This window comes from Ambystoma mexicanum, chromosome 7p, assembly GCF_040938575.1.
Source record: "Ambystoma mexicanum isolate Mex_15411 chromosome 7p, UKY_AmexF1_1, whole genome shotgun sequence".
NCBI lineage: Eukaryota > Metazoa > Chordata > Amphibia > Caudata > Ambystomatidae > Ambystoma > Ambystoma mexicanum.
Window position 1 is genome coordinate 448,532,157 of NC_090939.1, and position 19,508 is coordinate 448,551,664.

General features: G+C 46.8%; 1 protein-coding gene across 1 annotated transcript in view; it reads right to left on the bottom strand.

Moving 5' to 3' along the window:
- Nucleotides 1–19,508, bottom strand: part of CHD1L (chromodomain helicase DNA binding protein 1 like) — a 1,245,724-nt gene that overhangs the window by 1,075,769 nt on the left and 150,447 nt on the right. The window contains exon 7 of the mRNA XM_069636461.1: nucleotides 12,976–13,138. Within this exon, the coding sequence (XP_069492562.1) occupies nucleotides 12,976–13,138 (163 nt within the window). The remainder of the gene's footprint in view (nucleotides 1–12,975; nucleotides 13,139–19,508) is intronic.

A 19,508-nucleotide genomic window follows, 5' to 3' on the forward strand; every position in this document is an offset into this window, starting at 1 on the left:
AATGTAAATTCGGCCCCACCTTCCTTTCCTGGGTCAGGTAACTCTATTCCAAACCTGTAGCCAGAGTTCGCACCAAAGACTGATGTTCCCCCCTCTTTCACATAGCTAGGGGTACGAGACAGGGCTGTCCCTTTTCTCCCCTAATCTTCGCTGTGGCGATGGAGCCATTTGCGGACATGCTTCGCCAATGTCATGCACACAGGGGCCTGCGTACCACCGGTTCTTCGGACATAAGTTTCCCTATATGCCGATAACGCCCTCCTCTTCATCCGCTCCCCGGATACCAATCTGGCCCAGATTTTGGAAGACATTGTCCTCTTTGGTCGAATCTCAGGTCTCAAAGGGAATTGTTCCAAATCCACCCCGTTTCCACTTACTACCAGCACACACCCGCCTGCTGATACCTTGGGATTCACATGGGCCCAATCTGTCTTTACCTATCTAGGCATTGTAGTGTCACGTCAGACTAAACAGGTCCTTGAAGAGAACTACCAAAAATATCTCAAAGTAAAGTCACAGGGTTGGAGCAAACTCCCGCTCTCACTGGCGGGCAGGATAGGGATACTGAAGATGGTGGTACTGCTCCAGCTCCTGTACAGGTTTGCCAACATTCCACAGTGGCCAGGTAGCGGGTTCTTCCAGGCGTTGACTCGTACCCTTAACACCTTCCTCTGGCACTCAGGCGCGGTCTGGCTTAAACTCAAGACCCTAGCTGCCCCAATGGAGGTTGGCGGCTTTGGGGCTCCTGATTTCCTTAAGTACTGTCTGGTGGCGCAACTCCAATATACCGCATACTGGTTCAACTCATCAGACCCCCCCACCCCATGTCAAACTCGAAAAGTTATCAGTGAATGACCGTGACATCTGTTCCTTGGTGATTACGCCCATGCCGATGGTATCTGACTCACTCGACCCGGTGACCTGCACGTCACTGGCCCTATCTAAAACGTGGGAACTATTGGGCATCACCCATCCCTTTCACGGTAATCTACCACTTTGGAACTTCCTCCCCGAGGTCCCACAAGTGCCTCTCTCTATGGTTCGCCGGTGGGCTGAGCCGGGATATGAATTGCTCCAGGATATCTTTGATTAGGGCAATTTCATAGAGTGACCTGACCTCCAGCTATCCTTGAGGCGAAGACCTTCTGTTTTGCTCCAATACTCATCCCTTCGGAAAATCCTTAAACACAAATACCCGAGCTTCCCGGCGTTACCACCTGATGAGTCGGCAATTACGGAACTCTCCTCCCCATCCCCCATGAGGGGCAAAGTCTCCAGATTTTACACCTTGGTGCAGACCAGATCGCCCCACATATTTTCCAAATTAAAATGCACTTGGGAGGCAGTCCTTGGCCTGGAGATGACTGGCGAACTGTGGGCCCACATGTGCGCACGCATCCATGGGGGTTCCTTCAACTCCTGCTTCAAACTGATCCAATTCAAGGTACTCCACAGGTATCACTACACCCCAACCAGGTCACACCCTATCTCGAATGACCTTTAATTGAGATGCTCCAGGTGCGGCTACGACGACGCTGATTATATTCACATGATCTGGTCCTGTCCCCGCCTTAATCAATTCTGGGGTGCAGTCTGCTCTACAATGTCAGCGATCCTTGAACACCCCATCGCCCCATCCCCGATGAAGTGTTTTTTTCATGACTTCCCAGAGCTCCACCGGGACTCCAGGAAAATGGCTGGCCTCTGTATGCTACTTGCAGTACGCTCTATCCTACTCTGTTGGCTCCGGCCCACCACACCTATACATGCACAGTGGCTCAGGGCGGTCACATGGGCTTGGGACACTGAGGAATCCTGGGCGGTACAACAGCCCTCCCACTCCAGACCTAGAGATATCTGGTTAAAGTTTCATTCATTTATGTCCCCTGCTGATACGGACTCAGACCCTGCATCTCCAGCCCCCTCTTCTCGCCTCTCCCCTCCTGAATAGCTTCCTCCCTACAGCTGCACTCACCTTGCATGTATCCCATGTGTGTATAAACTGATCCTTGTATTTGCTCTGTGTATCTGTGCTGCCTGCTTTGTTTTGATTATACATGCCCTGTGTATTGCTCACCTGTACCTGTGCTACCAAGCTACATAAAAAGAAGTTTAAAAAAAATAATATTCTGTAGACATTTTAAAAAACAATAATCTTTTCAGGGATATGAAATCCAAATAAAATAGAACGCCTGTCCCTATATTGTTTTGTGGTTCAATATTTCAGCGAGGATTGTATCAGAAATGTCCGGGGGGAAAAAAAAACGGGCCATTTTTTATAGGCAGCTTTCACAGCATCAATTCCTTTGCATGAACTTTTACAAAATGTTCATTCTGTAAATGATCACAGCCAATATTGTATTACATTGTCTTTATTTGTACTTAATATTTATTAACCACTTTCATTCTACTCCCTCATTGTTACTAATCATTTCCCAAAAGATGTTCTTACATAGGTTACATAGGGAAAGATATTCTGTATTATTTATTCGGAGCCAGAACTTTGGAGGAATGCAATATCATTGGGGGAGGGGATGGCATGCGTAGCAAAAGTTCCCTCGCAAAAGGTAATATGGCTCTGTACATCTCCAACCTATTAATGGCTTTGACTTCACAGTCTAGCTATCTTGCACCTTGCTACCCTTTACCCCAATACCCCACCCCTACGCACCTTTACATAATGCATGTCATCCAACACAAACACATTCTCTTTTGCTACAGGGGCAGAGTGTACTTGCATGTTGTTTGTCAATGAGCAGCAGTTAATGCACTACTTCCTCTTAACGAGTAAACCGATATCCCATATGAACGTTAACCTTCTCAGAAATTTAGCCCCACCTTTTCTCATTGGATGCAAATAAATCTACAATGGTATTGGTTTCTTTCTCGTAGATTCATGCACTGGCACTAACATCAGCATTACAATGGATGACTAATGGTCACGACACTTGTGCTCTATCTGAATTCAACATTTAGATCCTGAAACGTTCTTTGCCATTAGAAGAATTCTGAGAGGAGGCTTTGTTTAAAAAAAAAAGATTTTGGGTTTAGGATACAAAAAGACTTAATGTATGTCTTTAGCTTCCTTGTCTTTTGTTCCTCAGTCACTCCAGATTTGACTAAAACAAAACAGGCATATCTCTGGACTCATAAGCTGACAGAATGAATAGTAATAGACGAGGGAGGGCCCCTGGGGGGTATCTAAGATGATCAAGGACCTACGAAGTGGGTATGCTAAAAATGGATGCACTACAAGAACTGAAACCGATGAAAATTATTCTACGTGCCTAATTATTACATCAATGCTGTCAATATTCCAAATAAAAAACAATTTGCTCACTGCTAGCCCACATATACTCTGCTTACAACTGTGTCCTCATTGGCAAAATCTCTTAATGTTTCCAAGTATATACATTGGTATAATGTAATGCTTTGCACTTCCAGTTGTGAGGTCTGCTCTCATAATTTGGACATTAAATACATCTTGATATTTTCTCTTTCGATTAACATGAGAAATTAATCAGGAGTTAATTCAGCCCAAGTATCACTTTGTAGGGTGTCTCATGCTTGCTTTGTCCGGACTTTGATCAACTAAAGGGAAATTCCCTACTCTGTGTGGGACTAGGACAATATTGGCAAAAACATACAAGAATGTGTCCCCACAGGAAAAAAGTTCAAGGTATACTAGTCCAACCAATTGACTGCAACCTGTCTCTCTATGAAGGTGAAACCCTCCAACCACATCCCTAAATAGGTGTGTGGTGCCAGTTCTAGACTTGACTGCTAGAACGTAAACCCTTGTCGGTCGCATATCCCGACAAGACAAAATACTGTATAAAGAAACATATAAAAAAACACATGCAACGTAATGTTATAATCTAAATCTATATCACAATTTATTCTAAACAGTTCAAAAAGATACAAGAACAAAAAAGTTAATTTGAATGAGTAAACGGTATTCCCAAGCTAATAGTTCAACCTGGACTCAACATGTTGAACATGTTACAAACAACACGAACAAGGAACATTTAGAGATATTTTGAAGTATTCACATGCAATAGTTTGACATGCCTCAATTCTCTTAATTCAATTATACTGCTATTAACTTATTCATAACAGGTCTATATCTGCATATACAAACAATCTAACCCAATGGTTACATATGTTAGTCCGGACTTTAACCTTTATATTCTTTGATAAAGTTGCATAGAAATCATATTAAAAACATATAGTATTGATGTATTATGGAGTCCAAATATATGATCAATGTTTCCCACATGGAGACAGTATTATCATGTGGCCTATTATTCTGCTGGCTTCACCCTTCATATCCCATTTTGCCCCTTCTTCATTGCTGATGCTAGTGTACTGAAACTCAGATTCTGTACAATCGTATTTCTTTTTATTCACACTTTAAAGGCAGTACAACCCAAATAAAAAGAGCCCACCACCCCACCCCAATCCTTCACAATATTGTTCTGTACTACAAAAAGTAGCAGGGTAGGTTTGCCGGAATTTCAATTTGAGATGAAGGCCAAAGGAATGAGAACCCTCACAGTTTCATAGCCAATCAGGATTTCCTCCCCTGCCAGCAATGAAACCGTGTGGTTAAAAATAGCCTGAATATGCAACAGGCACTGTTGAATAGTGAATCCAAATGGATCTTTCGCCTGCAAACACTAGACAGTTCAAAAGGGCTCAATGAGGAGACCCCAACATTTCTGTTACCTTCTCTACCACATTAATAGCTGCTTTTAGACATCTTTCCATCTACAAACTTTTGGTATGAGTAAGAGGTAGCTGTATTTAGAGTAAGTTTATCTTTTTGAACTACCGCTTGGGCCCCTTTCCTACATAGGTCTGGTGTATTAAAGTTTTACCAATGGCAAAGGTGTAGTAACACCCAGCGCAGTGTTGCTATTTTTGAAATAGGGCCAGAAAGGCCACATAGCGGCGCCTTGGTTACCGACGTTGTTGCCTAAAGTTCCTAAATGTATTTTAACATGTCCTGTGAAGGATGGGGGATTTGGATACCCGATCTTGATGAATTATTGCACTGGTTTTCTCTTGAAGAAATCGACCTCATATTTCTCTGATATTAACGAATATGTTCCCAATTGGCATATTATTGAGAGTACCCAATTTTCACCTTATACTCTTAGAGATATATACTCTATGTCAAAAGTAACGGCTTCAGTGAAGAAGCTGCCTACAATGTGCGCTAATAGGGAGGCATTATTGCGGTTTATGGAAATTGATGGTGGGAATGCTTGGATGCATTATGATGCATCTTTGTGGCATAATGGTGTTTGCAGTTAGCAAATAGGCCCTTATGCTGGAAGAGTTGGATCAGTAGGGGCATTCTTAGAATTTGTGATGTGTGGGTAAATGATCACATGATGCCCTTTAAAAAATTGAGTACGTCTTTTGGGATTGGAGCTAGAAAAAAGGTTGTTATGATGCCTTGAACGCACTCTTGACTGAAAGGACAGGTATGTTGGACGGGGTCATGAAGGAGAGACCTTCATTGTGTGAACTTCTCCGCTCTACCTCGTGTGTGGTTTCCACGTATATGAGGTTAATGCCGATGGAAGGAACAGATGTGGGGGCTTGGGACAAACTTCGCCAGGCCTGGGTGAATGACCTTTGTGCGGATATCCCTATTCAAGAATGGGTCTAGTTACTTCATGTAGGGGTGCAAGCAAAGATGGATTTACAGCTGCGATATATTAGACAAAGGGTCCTCTACATATTCTATTGGACACCGTCCAAGATGGCTAGGTTGGGACTTTCGGACTCTGATTCTTGTTGGGGTTGTGGATGTAACAGGGGTTCTTTGATGCATATGTTATGGATGTGCTCAAGAGTGTCTGATTTTTTTTTGGTCCGGTGTATTGGATAGGTTAGACCTTGTAATGGAAGAGAAACTTCCTTGCACTTTCCTTTCAACCATATTGTTATCCAACAGGGGGAGAGGAGACAGGGCTAGGGATAGTGCAGATTGGATTCAGGGTCGGATTGGCCAATCGGCCATTCGGCCCGTGGCCGGCAAGAAATCGTCCCTGGGGAGTGGGGGCTGGTTTCTGGCCATGCCTGGGCCGGTTTGGAAGAAAAAAAATTGAAAAAGAAATATTTTCTTTTTCCACATTTTTTTTTTCTTTCAAAAAGCCTTTCATCCTTCTTAGGTCGATAAATGAGTACTAACACAGGTTGGGTGATATAGTATACATATTTGTTCTATAGAGAAGAGCTTAAGTGTAAGTGCTATACAATAAAATATTATCATTTGCCCTTGGACGTCTGCTTGGATTCACAGTAATTAAGTGTACTTAGGAACAATGCTATTTGACGCCACATCCTGTTTTGTCAAGGGGTGAAAGGTCGTGTTTCATCACTTCCCGGGATGTCACTTTGGGGTGGGAGCAAATGGCATCACTTCCGGTGAGGTCATCAGAGGTCAAGGGTCATGAGGCGAGGGCTGGGCCACTTTTTTGAGGTGAGGGGTGGGCCACTTTATTTTGGGTGACCGAGCCTATTTCTTGTCCCAGTCCGACCCTGATTGGATTAATAGAGTTTTGGTTTTGGTGATGAAACAGATATTGCGAGTTTGGAAATCTAGAAAGAAACCTGGTGTGGAGGAGTGGCTATTGGACATGCAAGTATTGTCGAACTATGATAAAGTTATGCAATTTGGACTAGGAAGGGAGGGACATTATTCTCGGCTTTGGGACCTTTTAATGACAAATATGGTTGAGAGTACAGGTTCCAGTGTTTGATGGTCTGTCCCTTGAGTGGGGGATGTTTTTATGCTGGTGGGGGACTGTTAGTTGTGCGTTTTTCTGTTGTTTTGTCTTTTTTGGTTGTGTGTCATGGATCTTTTATAAGGTTGAACAATGTTATTCTACATGAGTTATGGATGTCCATATTGATATGTATTTCATTAGTCTATTTTAGTTCTAACAGTATTATAAGTTTTGCAATTTGGACATAATGTTGTGAAATGGGGATGGTTGTACTGAATTTTGTTGTTTAAAATGTTAAATAAAGTGTTTATGTTGTTGTGTAAAACAGACACTTTTTGCTACTCTCCAAAAGACACGTTCTGCCACCCTGAAGAAAGTGTTGGGTGAAAGAGAAATGTTTGCTGTGCTTGAGGAATCTTTGTTTGAAAAGGATACTTTCACTATTCTAACTGAAATAATCCAGAGGAAGGGAACCATCTCCTGGATTCAAGGACTGTTTGTTGAATTTTCATATTTGTTTTTTACACACTTTTTGCTCAATCAAAATTAGAGACGTTTACCTTACACCTTTGATTGTTTATTTTAGTGTGAGGGTTAGGTAGATTTTGGACACAAGGACAGTTTGCATAATTTTGATGACAAGACACAGACTGATCTTTAGTTTTAGTTTCCTAGGCAGGGAAACACTCTTTAGGATAAGGCCCGGAAGGTCTTTATCAAACCCCTTAAATTTAATAAAGATCTCCAATGTTGAACACATTACAACTTTGTGTCCATATCTCATTTCTGACCCCTCACAAAAGCCTGAGACAATTGTCTATCTGGCCGAAGAATAAACCAAGGGGAACAGTGCCACTGTGCAAGTCAAAGACCTGCACATTATGATATGATATGATATGGCATTTGTAACGCGTCTATACACAAGTGTTTCAAGGCACGAAACATTAAAAAACCTGGGAGGAGTCAGACACTTGGCAGAAGAGTGAGCCAAGGAGATACAATGTTGTAGTACAAGTCAGGGGCTCATACCCGAGGACAGGGAGATCTGGAACCCTGAAACTAACCAGAAAGAGTGCCTAGAAGTATAAGAGACTAAGCTAAGTGTGCGAGTGTGGGACCTGCACCCAGATAAGAAGGAAAAACTGAACATTAATAAAAGGAAAGCCTTAATCGTCTCAATGCGCTCTTAGTGGGAACACCCCCAGAGGACCGAAGCCCAGAGTGTTGGAGGTCATGGAGTACAGTTAGGATGCGTGTGTGCATTTGGCCAAAAAAGTCTTAGCTGGGCTGGCCAGGCTGCGGTAGAGAGCAACCCATGTGGTCAGGCATATGGATGGGTGCTGAGAGGAGTCAGTAGATGGTGTGAGGGCTAGTGTTCAGCATAGGTCTGCGCAGAATTCTGTCAGAGGTGTTGAGGCGTAGTCTGGTGTAAGAAGGCAGATCATTTTGTGAACAGCACGACTGAATTTTGTCATACTCCTTGCTGTATACTGATGTGTGCGGTTAGCCATGCCTACAGCCAGCGTCCACCGGAGTGGTGCGTTATACATAGCTTACAGAAATTGATGGCACTTTGTTGTTTGGGCACCCACTATGGTACTTGGCTTCTTCTTTCGGTTCTTGTGGCTGTGATAAAACAGTTAGCAAAAGTGACAATCCATGCTCCAACTAGTTGCCACAAAAGGCGCATAGGTTGTTCTTCCAGATTCTTCTAGGTGGATAGAGTGGTGTGTCTACCCAGATATAGAACGCTTACTGAACACTTTCAGAAGTTACTTTTACCATGGGAGGCCCATCCAATGGATCATATAAGTGCGAAACCTGCCCATCCCCCCATTCCTTCCAGAGCGATGTTGGGCTGATTCTTGGTTGCCCCCCTGTAATACTGCATGGCGGACCCCCAGCCGGCCTACTGGTTCGGAACATAGACCTGGGGGCACAACCTCCTATGACAATTTCCTGCAGTGCATCCCAATCTGTCCGATTGCGATGGTGGTGATTCTATTACACCACTGTGTTTCTCAAACTTTGTTTGCCTGTTTTCCCGTACATGCTATGTGCAGTGATTTATCAATCCTGTGACATTTCATATATGAGGGCTGTGATTCAACTAGTGGTGCTTGTGGGGAACAGGGTCATTATAGTTGTATGACAGTGTGTGGTTCTGGCTGCCGCAAAAATGGCCGGCGCTGCCAGGTGCTTGGAGGTCGGTGTCACTGCAAATGCAGCCAGCACCACCTGGAGGTGAATGTTCATATGCTTGAATTGAGGATTCAACGTTTTTGGGACGTTTTCAGGATAGTACAGTAAATAGCCAGGTTTTGATGGGTTTTTTTTGGAGGAGAGGTCGTTTTCGGTGCAGCGGAAGAGTGTTCCAGATGGTGGGATATAGGATAGAGAAAGCCGAGCCAACAACTCTAGTGGAGTGGTGAGGTGGAATATAGAGGAGGAGAGCTGAGCCCAATGAGAGATTTCTGGGGGGCAGGTAGTGGATGAGTTTGTTCTGTAGGAATTTAGGTCCTGCATTATGGAGAGCTTGGTGTGTTATGCACATGGCTTTGAAAGTTGCTCTTAGGCTAACAGAGAGCAAGTGCAATGTTCTGAGTGCGGAGGTGATCTGTTCTCTGGCCGAGAGGGAAAGGAGCAATCTGGCTGCTTTGTTTTTGATTTGTTGAAGTTTCCTGAGCTGGCGTGCAGGGACGCCGAGATAGAGGGATTTGGCGTAGTCTAGACGGAAGATGAAGGTATGCCTAATAATTTAACTAGTTTCTTTTGATGTATGGAAAACAATTCTAGATATAGGGACAATGAGGCCTTTTATCATTTAATGAAAGTCTTTACCCAAAAACATACCACCTTGTGTCCGACTCCTTACAGAGACGAGAATATTTGTGGTGAGTTTCATTTCTGCAAGTATTAGACTATAAGAACAAAGTCATGCCTTCATCCTCTCAGTGCAGCAACAACGCCAAATCAATTTTCTCACTGATGTAGCTCTAATTTTCACCTTTGTGGGATTTAGTGCATTAGACAGAATATTGTTTCAATAGATGGTAATGATGACAGGCAATACACGTGTTGAACAAGTGCAAAATGTTTAGCATCGTTTTTCCTACAATCACAAAATCAGAACAATGCAACGAACCCCTCAGGCTAAAATAAAGTAACTTGTACCCAGAAGAAGAACTTTCCTCATATTTTCATGGACAACTGGGAAGCCAATACTTTCTTTGCCTAATGTCAACGATGCCTTCTAAAGCAGTCTACATGGGCCACCTCCAAACTAGATACATTTTATTAGACGGACTAAATAGGGGAATATGTGTTCATGTTTCCACAAACATACTGGAGAAATAATAGTAAAGGGTCTTGCACAAGCGGACTGGTTGCATGTCATTTCATTGCTGCGAAAACCACTGCAATGGTTTATTGGTGGAAAAGCATTGCTGCAGCAGTGCGTAATTATTTTGCTCAAAATGGTGTGAAAAACCCTCATAGGGGAAACCTGAAAAAAGCTACTAATAGTGTCCAATATGCAGATAGGGGCTTCAAATACTTGGCCAGTGGATATTTAACTCCAGATAGACTGCAGCATATGATTGGGGGGGGGGGGAAGAGGATGGGAAGTGTTGGGGGTGTGTGGCAGGGATGGAACTTATATGCATATATGGTGGGGTTGCCCAAGGCTGGTAGCCCATTGGTCAGAGGTGGTGAGCATTCTTAATATAGTGTCACCAGGGCTACACTGCAGTTAGATCCGGTAGTGCACTCTGGATTTTTGGGAGGAGGGCCGGGGTTAAACATTGTACAAACATCCCGCTGCCTCGAACCATGCTTCTCATAACCAAGGCCACGATTGCGGATTGCTTGAAATCGCCAAGAACACCCACAGCAGCTGACTGGTGGTCACGCATGTGGTCTGTAATGGCGGCAGAGAAGGTGGCCTAGTTCTTGAACGATGGGGTACAGCCCTTTTTTGGAAAATGGAATTGCTTTCTATCCTTCGCTCAAACGCTTAAACAAGGACTTCACGTGCCCCACCAGACTAAGGAGTATGGGGTTGTTTGATCGCATGTAGATTTTGGCTTCCTCGGCATGCAGAAGGGAATGGGCTGCTCTACCGGGCGAGTGGCTGGCTAACTTGGGAAGGCTACAAGGCTTCTGTGTTGAGGTTTAGTTATGTTTTGTTGCTTTAACTTGAACAATCTGCACACCCACAAGTGTTGGGAGCAACGCAACAGCTGAGCTATGAGCATTGTTTTACTGACTTCAACTGTTATATTATGAAATCCCAATAAAAAGATTTTTTTTAAAAAAGAAAAACCCTCATATCCGGTTGCCTGTTTTATACTATGCCCCCCCTGCTCTTTTATAATACATTTCTTTTTCTTTGGCAAACAATCAATGCTCCACTAGCAATGCTTTTACACAGATGCTAAGATATGGCTGCCTTAGCAACCAGATAAAGACATATGACAAATTGTACAACCTTTTTCAACCACGACATTAGTACGGAAATGCCCCGGTATCCTCTCCTCTAGCTGAGCAACACAGGAAAAAGGAATCGGAATTTACAAGAAGAATGGGGATCTCATGCACCTCAATGATGTCATCTTGACTATTGGGACCGTGCTGCTGTTGCCTCTCAGTGGCTCTAACGAAACTATTCATAAGACTTGTAAAATGCTCCTGGAGCTCGAAAGGAACGTTTGTAGCAAATTGCATCTATGAAACATTCAATAGCAGTGGACATATCTTCTAAAGCATTTCACAGTCATGTTATGGCTGTTGTGCATCATGCAACGAAATGTTAGATTGATGCACGGCCATTTTTCAAGATGCTACAGAAAACTATATGTGTGTACTAAGACTCTGAGATGAAGTTAGTATTTGCCAGGTATCTGTTGCCCCTCGGCTAAACCCTTGTTCCTCTCGTCCCACGTTCGGAAGGATCCAGTGCTTACCTGACCCCTTTTAGGCTGACACTCCGATACATTACCTGGCTTGAACAAGACGAATTGCATTTCCCATTTACATGCCCCTGGCATGAAGCTGCCAGGCGCCAATGGCTTAAGCTGATTCTTAACTTGTACCACACCAGATTTAGAAGTGAAGTCTTTATGCTATTGAAAACCAACACTGCCGTTCTGGTGTTGTTTGGAGCATCAACATTTTTAACACTCGCCTTTCTTAGGAGGAAAACATTTGAGCCCAAATGACTGCTGGTTTACTGCATTATTTGTATTCTTGATTGTGGACCTTGATTATTAATTGGTAATCCTGTTATAATTCCGTTTTTAGCCTTCATACTGTGAAATATTGCGAGCGCTTTTATGGTGGAAACCGAAATACAGCTTGATTTGATTTGACATGACATTACCTGGCTGGCTCTTTTATCGTGTGTATAGGCTGAAAAGGGATAGGAGTCCTTGGTTGAGATGGGAAGAGGCAACACCAAAACAGTAGGGCGTGGATATGGATAGTAATCAACATAAGGGATGGGCACCACCAGACAGAACACACATCTATGACCCAAGTCATTACAAAGGGATAGCCAGAAAGGAATCATTGGGGATGCGTAGGTGAAACGTTTGCTGGCTGAGCTGCATGCAATTGTCATCCAACTATTACACAAAACGCAGACAATGAACATGCAGCATCTTTGCAAAGGTTTTGTTGCAAATACCCATCTGACAATGGATTTACCGTACACACTGAAACACTGGGAGATTCAAGTAATGGATTTGTTTTTCCCACATGTTTTCCCCCACAAGACCAGGCATCTCTGGACCTTAATGCTTTGACTTTCTGAGTTAGCTTTAAGCAGTGCAACTGAGGACTCCAGACCCAGCACTACACCAAGTGTCCGCAAACCCAAAGACCATCTTCCATGAGGGGTGTCAATTACTTCAGGCGGCTTTGTTTCCTTGGTAGGTTCAGGAATGCATTGTCATATCCACTGCTTTCATTTTAGATTTGTCACTCACATGACTGGCACTGCCTGGCCCCAACCCATGATCGCCCGAAGCCTGTAATGCCTACCTGTGGGGGAGCATCGCCCCCTACCGCATATGTATTCTTACGGGGTGGGGTCGATTGGTCATACTGGGATTCAGGCACCCATGCACTACCGTGTAAAGACAAATAAGGGGCCATTTCCAAGAAAACTAGCTCCCAAGCATCAAGACCTGACAGCACGTTAATTAGAAAAGAAGTGTGAAAAATGCCTTACTCTTTTTAGTGTTCTTTTCAATCCCATGGTAACGGTGAACAAATTCTTCAACTTTCTCTTGATGGAACGTGCTGGGCTCAATGAAGCTGAGAAGCGAATGGAGTTCTTCAAGACTATTTTGAACAGGGGTTCCAGTGAGCAAAACAGTAAAGCCAACTGAAAACTGAGGTTAAAAGGCAGAAAACCATTAAGAAGGCAATTGCTGGAAATAATAACATATCAAAAATCAATTGAAAAAGAACATAATATGTTTCTACCCTCTTTTCTGTAGTTTGCATAGTCAAAAATAACGGTAATACTTACATTTCAGCCTCACCACATATTCAGTTAGCTTAATACATTTAAATGCGGCTTGAGTCCTGCCGAACACCACAGCAACAGTAAAGCAATTTGACATTGCCTAGGGACTAGTTTGTGCTCAGCTAACTTCAATTTGCCCACTATCTGTCCTAATAGATACAGGATATACAAAGGCAGAATTTTGAATATCAAGGGTTCTACCTTCACAAACACACTCTTGGAACAGCTTCAATTGGAGATGGACTGTTCATATTCTAGAAAAAGACTTATTTTTTCACTCCACCGAGAGCAAATTCTCACTAGAGCTACTCCTCCCCTGTGCCAGCTGTCCTCATGCACCGACACTGTTGCGGTTTACCGGTCAGAAGCTTAATATCAGCCTGCCACTTCCTGAGTTGGCAATTATTACATCTTTGTTATTCCTTCCACCAGTTGCCTTCTAGCTATCTTACTCATTCTTCACAAATCAAACATATGACCAACAAACGTGACTGGCTATACCCCTAGCCTAACCCGATTTACTGCAGCTTTACTGACATTGCCTTTCATTCTAAAATCGTATTTTGGTTTATTTTGAGATCTACACATTGTTTTTTTTTTTTTTAATATTTTATTGATTTTATATTTTAGAAAAACAAACAACACACAACACAATACAACTGTTAATTATTTACAGAAAACACAAAAGAAAAAACTCCCCCCACCCCCCATCAAGCCAGAGCCGGCTCCCTTGTATCCTCAGTCGGGGCACCGTCAGGAGAAACATTGTCCGTAGGCACATCTTCCGAATTCTCAGATTCGTCCAAACCCTGTTGTGGGTTGGTCATAGAGGCCACCAATTGTCGTCAGGCCAGCAAGGGCCCTATCTCCTCCTCGCCCCCTCTAGTGACCGCTTCAAACCAAACCACGGATTCAGCCTCCGCCCACCTCATAAGGTCCGCCCACCATAGTTCCACTCTCGGCCTGCTAGCCGATTTCCAGTTCAAGGCAATCCTGCGTTTGGCCAGAACATATGCCAGGTCCCTCAGCTTGCTCAGGTGCCTAAAGTGTCTGGGCCTGGGGAAGATCCCAAGCATACATGACCAGGCAGATCCCACGTCCACACCACTCCCCCACTTGCGAGCTTCATCTTGACCTCCTCCCAAAATCTATACACTTCCGGGCAGGCCCAAAACATATGTAGCAACCCAGCTTCCACCTCCCCACACCTGGGGCATTTTTGAGTGATCGAGCCTCCGAACCGTGCGATCTTCTGGGGAGTCAGGTAGGCCCTGTGAGTAATGTAGAACATTTCGGGACACCTTTTTATGATATCCCAGGACCCTCTTCCACTGACCCTCCGTCATGAGTTCACCCATCTCCTCCTCTCATTCATGCCTCAGTTGGGGCAACTCTTTCCCAGCCTTCGTTCTGAGGAGTTCGTATATCCGTGATATTTCATGCCCACCCTCTGAGACATCATACATAGTTTCAAGGGTGGCATCAGGATCATCTGCCAGTGCCGTCTCCGGCCATCTCTTTCGTACTCGTTTTACTAGCCTGGCATAGGTGATGTACTGGCCTCTGTGCACCCCCGTCTCATCCTGCAACTTTTGAAAGTCCAGCGCCTCCCCCTCCCTCCATATGTCCCCAAGCGAGGCCAGGCCTACCGGCTCCCAGTGCCTACGGACAGAGTGAAACAGTTGGGTGTCGTTTTCGCACAGGGCCACCAGCGGGACCTGCCAAGATAGTGGTTCTGACTCCCCCATCAATTTCCATGTTCTGTGCCAGACCTCCCATCCCAACCTCAATAGCCACCCTCTTCCTGTCAGTTTATTCCTTTGTAGCCACACCACCTCTCTCAGGAAGTATGGGGCCGCATCCTCACGCAGCAACCTAGATTCCGCCGAATCTTCATCAGACAACCACCTGGCCACATACAACAGTTGTCCCGCCAGATAATATAGTTCGAAGTTGGGCAAGCCTATACCCCCCTTCTCGTACGGGTTCTGGAGCTTCCACAGGGCCACCCTATTCCTGGAGTTACCCACACGAAGCCCCTACACATACTATGAAGTCGTACAAATAGGCTCTTAGGGATCAAATACGGGACGTTCACGAAGAAATGCAGGAGTCTGGGAAGGACCACCATTTTCAGCAAAGCCGCCCTCCCCATCATGGACAGGGGCAATCTGGACCAGAATGTCATGCTGTTCTTGACCCCCTCTATGGCTCTCTCTGTGTTATGCTTGTGTACCGCCTCAGTCCGGTGGTAAATATTTACCCCCAGGTACCTAAACGGGTCGGTCCGCCATGGTATTGGCAACTCAGGCAGCCTCTCCAACGGGACGTCCCTGTACCCACCCAAAGGGAACAGGCTAGACTTCCTGGGGTTCACTGATATGCCCGAGAGGACAGCGTAATGATCCAGTACTTCCAGTACGTACTGCAGGTTCTCCTCCGGGTAGCGTAGGTACAACAGCATATCGTCCGCATAGAGAGATATCAAGTGGCTGCCGCTGGCAGTGTTAATGCCCACCTCTCCGTATTGTTGCCGCAGGCATATCGCCAGCGGTTCCAGCGCAAGTTTATATAACATGGGTGACCAAGGGCATCCCTGCCTGGTCCCCCTGCTAAGTTGCCAGGCATCCGAGACTGTGGCCCCAGTCTTGACCCTAGCCACCGGGCTGCTATATAGCAACTGGACCCATCTGATATAACCAGGGCCCACGCCGTATCCCTGCAGGGCCGCTTTCAGCCAAGGCCATCTCACTGAATCAAAGGCCTTGACGGCATCCAGCGACACTACCGCCATCTCGCCCGTGTCATCCTTAGTATGGTCAATAACATGGTGCAGCCTCCTATGGTTATCACTGATATTCCTGCCTGGGACATATACCGTTTGATCCGGGTGGATCAGCCTGCCAATCACCTTCTTCAACCTGTTGGCCAGCACCGCCGTGAGTATTTTGCTGTCCTGGTTTAGCAAGGACAGAGGTCTATAAGATCCACACTCAACAGCCGGCTTGCCTGGTTTTAGTAATGGGACAATCATGGCCTCACGGAGGGACAACGGGAGTTCTCCCTGTTCGTATGCCTTGTTAAACAAGGCCAGCAGTGGCTGCAGCAGCTCCTGCACGTACACCTTGTAAAACTCACCAGGCAGGCCATCCGCTCCAGGTGCCTTACACATGGGGAGGCCCCGGATCACCACCTCCAGCTCATCAGAAGTGATAGGGGCGTCCAGTTCCTCCCGCTCCGGGTCGTCTAGGGTGGGCAGACCAATGTCTTCCAGTGTGTTCAGGATGTCCTGGCTCCTGTCCTCCCCAGTGTCCTCATACAAACGTTTGTAGAACCTGAGGAATTCCTCGTTCACCCCATCCTGAGTGTTGCGAAGACCACCGTCCTCACCACGGATCTCATGAATAACCACTCGGGGGGACTCACTCTTGTACAGCCAGGCCAACAGTCTGCCTGGCTTGTCGCCCCCCGCGTGCAGCCGCTCGGTGTATTTCCTATGGTTCAGTCTACATAGTCGGTCCCAAAGAGCGCTGCACGCCACCTGAAGGTCTCTCATCCTAGTCTTGTCTACCTGAGTGGCATTCTCGAGACGAGCCAGGCTCTCCAGTTCCCTTTTGGTGTCCTGAAGCTCCCTCCCGATACCCCCTTGAAGTCCCGTGGATTTGGAGATGGCCACTCCGCGCACCACTACCTTAAAGGCCTCCCACAGAGTTCCCGCAGAATGCACACTACCCGTGTTTATCTCAAAATATTCCCCGATGGCAACCCTCAGGTCTTCCCGGAATCCCTCATCCTGCAGTGCCTCCGACCGGAGCCTCCATGTGGGGACCCGAGGCCTCGGGGGTTGGTGTCGCCACTCTACCACCAGGGGCGAATGGTCCGACAACACTCGAGCTTTGTATTCCGCCTCCACTATTTCGCCCGCTATCTCGGCAGTTCCAAACACATAATCCAATCTCGTATATGAATCGTATGGCGCCGCATAGTGCGAATACTGCCTCTCCGTGGGGTGGAGTCTCCTCCACACATCTACCAGTCCCAAGTCTCCTAGCAAAGTCCCGAGCGCCTTGGCCGCCGGCGACATTTTCCCTTTGGTGTCAGCGGACCGGTCGATTTTGGGATCTAAGACGCAATTGAAGTCCCAACCCCACACCATCGCACCCCCTACCAAGGGGCCGAGTTTGCCACAGAGGGATCTAAAGTAGGCTGCAGTATCATGATTGGGGGCATACAGGTTGAGGATGTGTACTTCCCTGTTCTCCAGGAGTCCTGTTATCGCCACCATCCTACCCTCCGGGTCCACTATCGAGTCGAGCACCCGGAACGGCACGTGCGGCGCCACCCAGGTGATGACCCCTCTAGCATACGCCGAGTACGTGGCACCCACTACCTTGCCCTTCCACTTCCTCATGACCACCTCCAACTTCTCCCTGGTGAGGTGGGTCTCTTGTAGCAGGGCTATGTCTATCCGCATCCTCTTCAGGTATAGCATTACTTTGTTTCGCTTGAGGTAACTATTGAGGCCTCGGACATTCCAGGTAACTATGCGAAGACTATCCGATGCCATCGGTTTGGTCTGTATTCAGCCCCGCCCTCCCCACAATACCCCCTTGGTCTAACACTCCGCCGGCTCTTCCGCCCTTGATCCCCATCCCCCCTCCCCGTTTCCCAACTACACACCACAGCAAACAACCCCTCCCATCCCAACAAAAGCCCAGCTCCATCCCTGGATCTCAGGCCCACCCGCGTCTGGTCTTATCCCGTTTACAAGGAATAGGACCCCGCGGGGCGTCGCCGATCTAACAGCGACCTAACTAACTAGATATATTACTATTGGGGACAAAGGAAGCCTCTTGGAGCTCCCAATCAAGTAAACACGGGTAGGCACGCCCAATGGGCCAGCCAGTCAGCACCACATCATACGCATCACATACCATACAAATGACTATATTCAAGTCCCAATGTCTCGACCCCATTGCCCCAGGCGGCCCAGCCATAAGCTACTTATCTTCCGTAGTCTCTGCCTGGATGCCCGATTCTTGAGGACTGCCCAGCGCGTCTAGCCAGTCCATCGCTTCAGTTGGTGTTTCAAAAAACAGGGATCTGCTTCTGTAGAAAACTTTCAATTTGGCCGGGTAGAGTAGCATGTAGCGATGGCCAGCTTCACGAAGTCTCCTTTTCACCGCTCCGAAGTGCATCCGACTCCGCTGTACTTGTAGCGTGTAGTCAGGGTAGGCCGTGATCTTGGCCGATCCTCTGTCAATCGTTCCCCCTTTTCGAAAGAATTCAAGAATCTTTTCGCGATCACGGTAGTTCAGAATTTTCGCGATCACCGGCCGCGGGGGGGCCCCGGGAGGCGGCCTCCTGGTTAGGGCCCTATGAGCTCTCTCAACTGCAAACCCCTGGGTCAATACCCCGCCGGTACGCTCCTGCAAAAACATGGATTCCACAAATTCCGTGGGGTCTGGCCCTTCAGTTCCTTCAGGTAGGCCCACGATACGAATATTGTTGCGTCTGGCACGTCCCTCCGCCTGCTCCGCTCTGTCCTCCAGGTTGCCCACCCTTTGCACAAGGGCGTGTAGTTCCTTTTTATGAGCAGCGCAATCTGCCGTGTTCGTGGCCGTCTCCTTCTCGATGGTCCCCGTGCGCTCCGAGACCGCCCTCACATCCAGCCTAAGCAGATTCACCTCCTCCTGGACGGCACCGATCTTGAGGTTTAAGCCTTCCTGTAGCTCTTTCATGGCGAGGCCCAACTTGGTCTCCCATGACACTTAAGTCCGCAATCGCCGCCAGCACCTCCTGTATCGTGCCAGGTGACTCTGCGGTCGTCACGGGGGTCTCTTTGTTCTTGCCTCCTTCCGCCCCTGGGGGGGACTTGGCGTAAGCCTCCATCGTGGGCTGTTTGGCCTTGGGTTTCACACCTCTCGTGGTCATATTGTTGTATGAGTCGGGCGGGGGCCCGTCCCGCCAGGCACCGAGGGGGAGTCACGCCACACAATGCCCAAAGCCTGACCCACCACACCATGGGGCATCCAACACGCCCGGAGCACCCCAACCACCAGGCCCACGGCCCTGTCATCACAGCCACATCCGTTCGGCTCTCCCGCTCGCTGGGCCACCGTGCGTCCTAGGCGGCGCTCATGTGTTTTAGTCTCCAAGAAAAGGGACCCAAGGGTCCTGCACTCGTGATCGCGACACTGACTTCATGATCCTCGGTGTTCGCAACGTGTCGC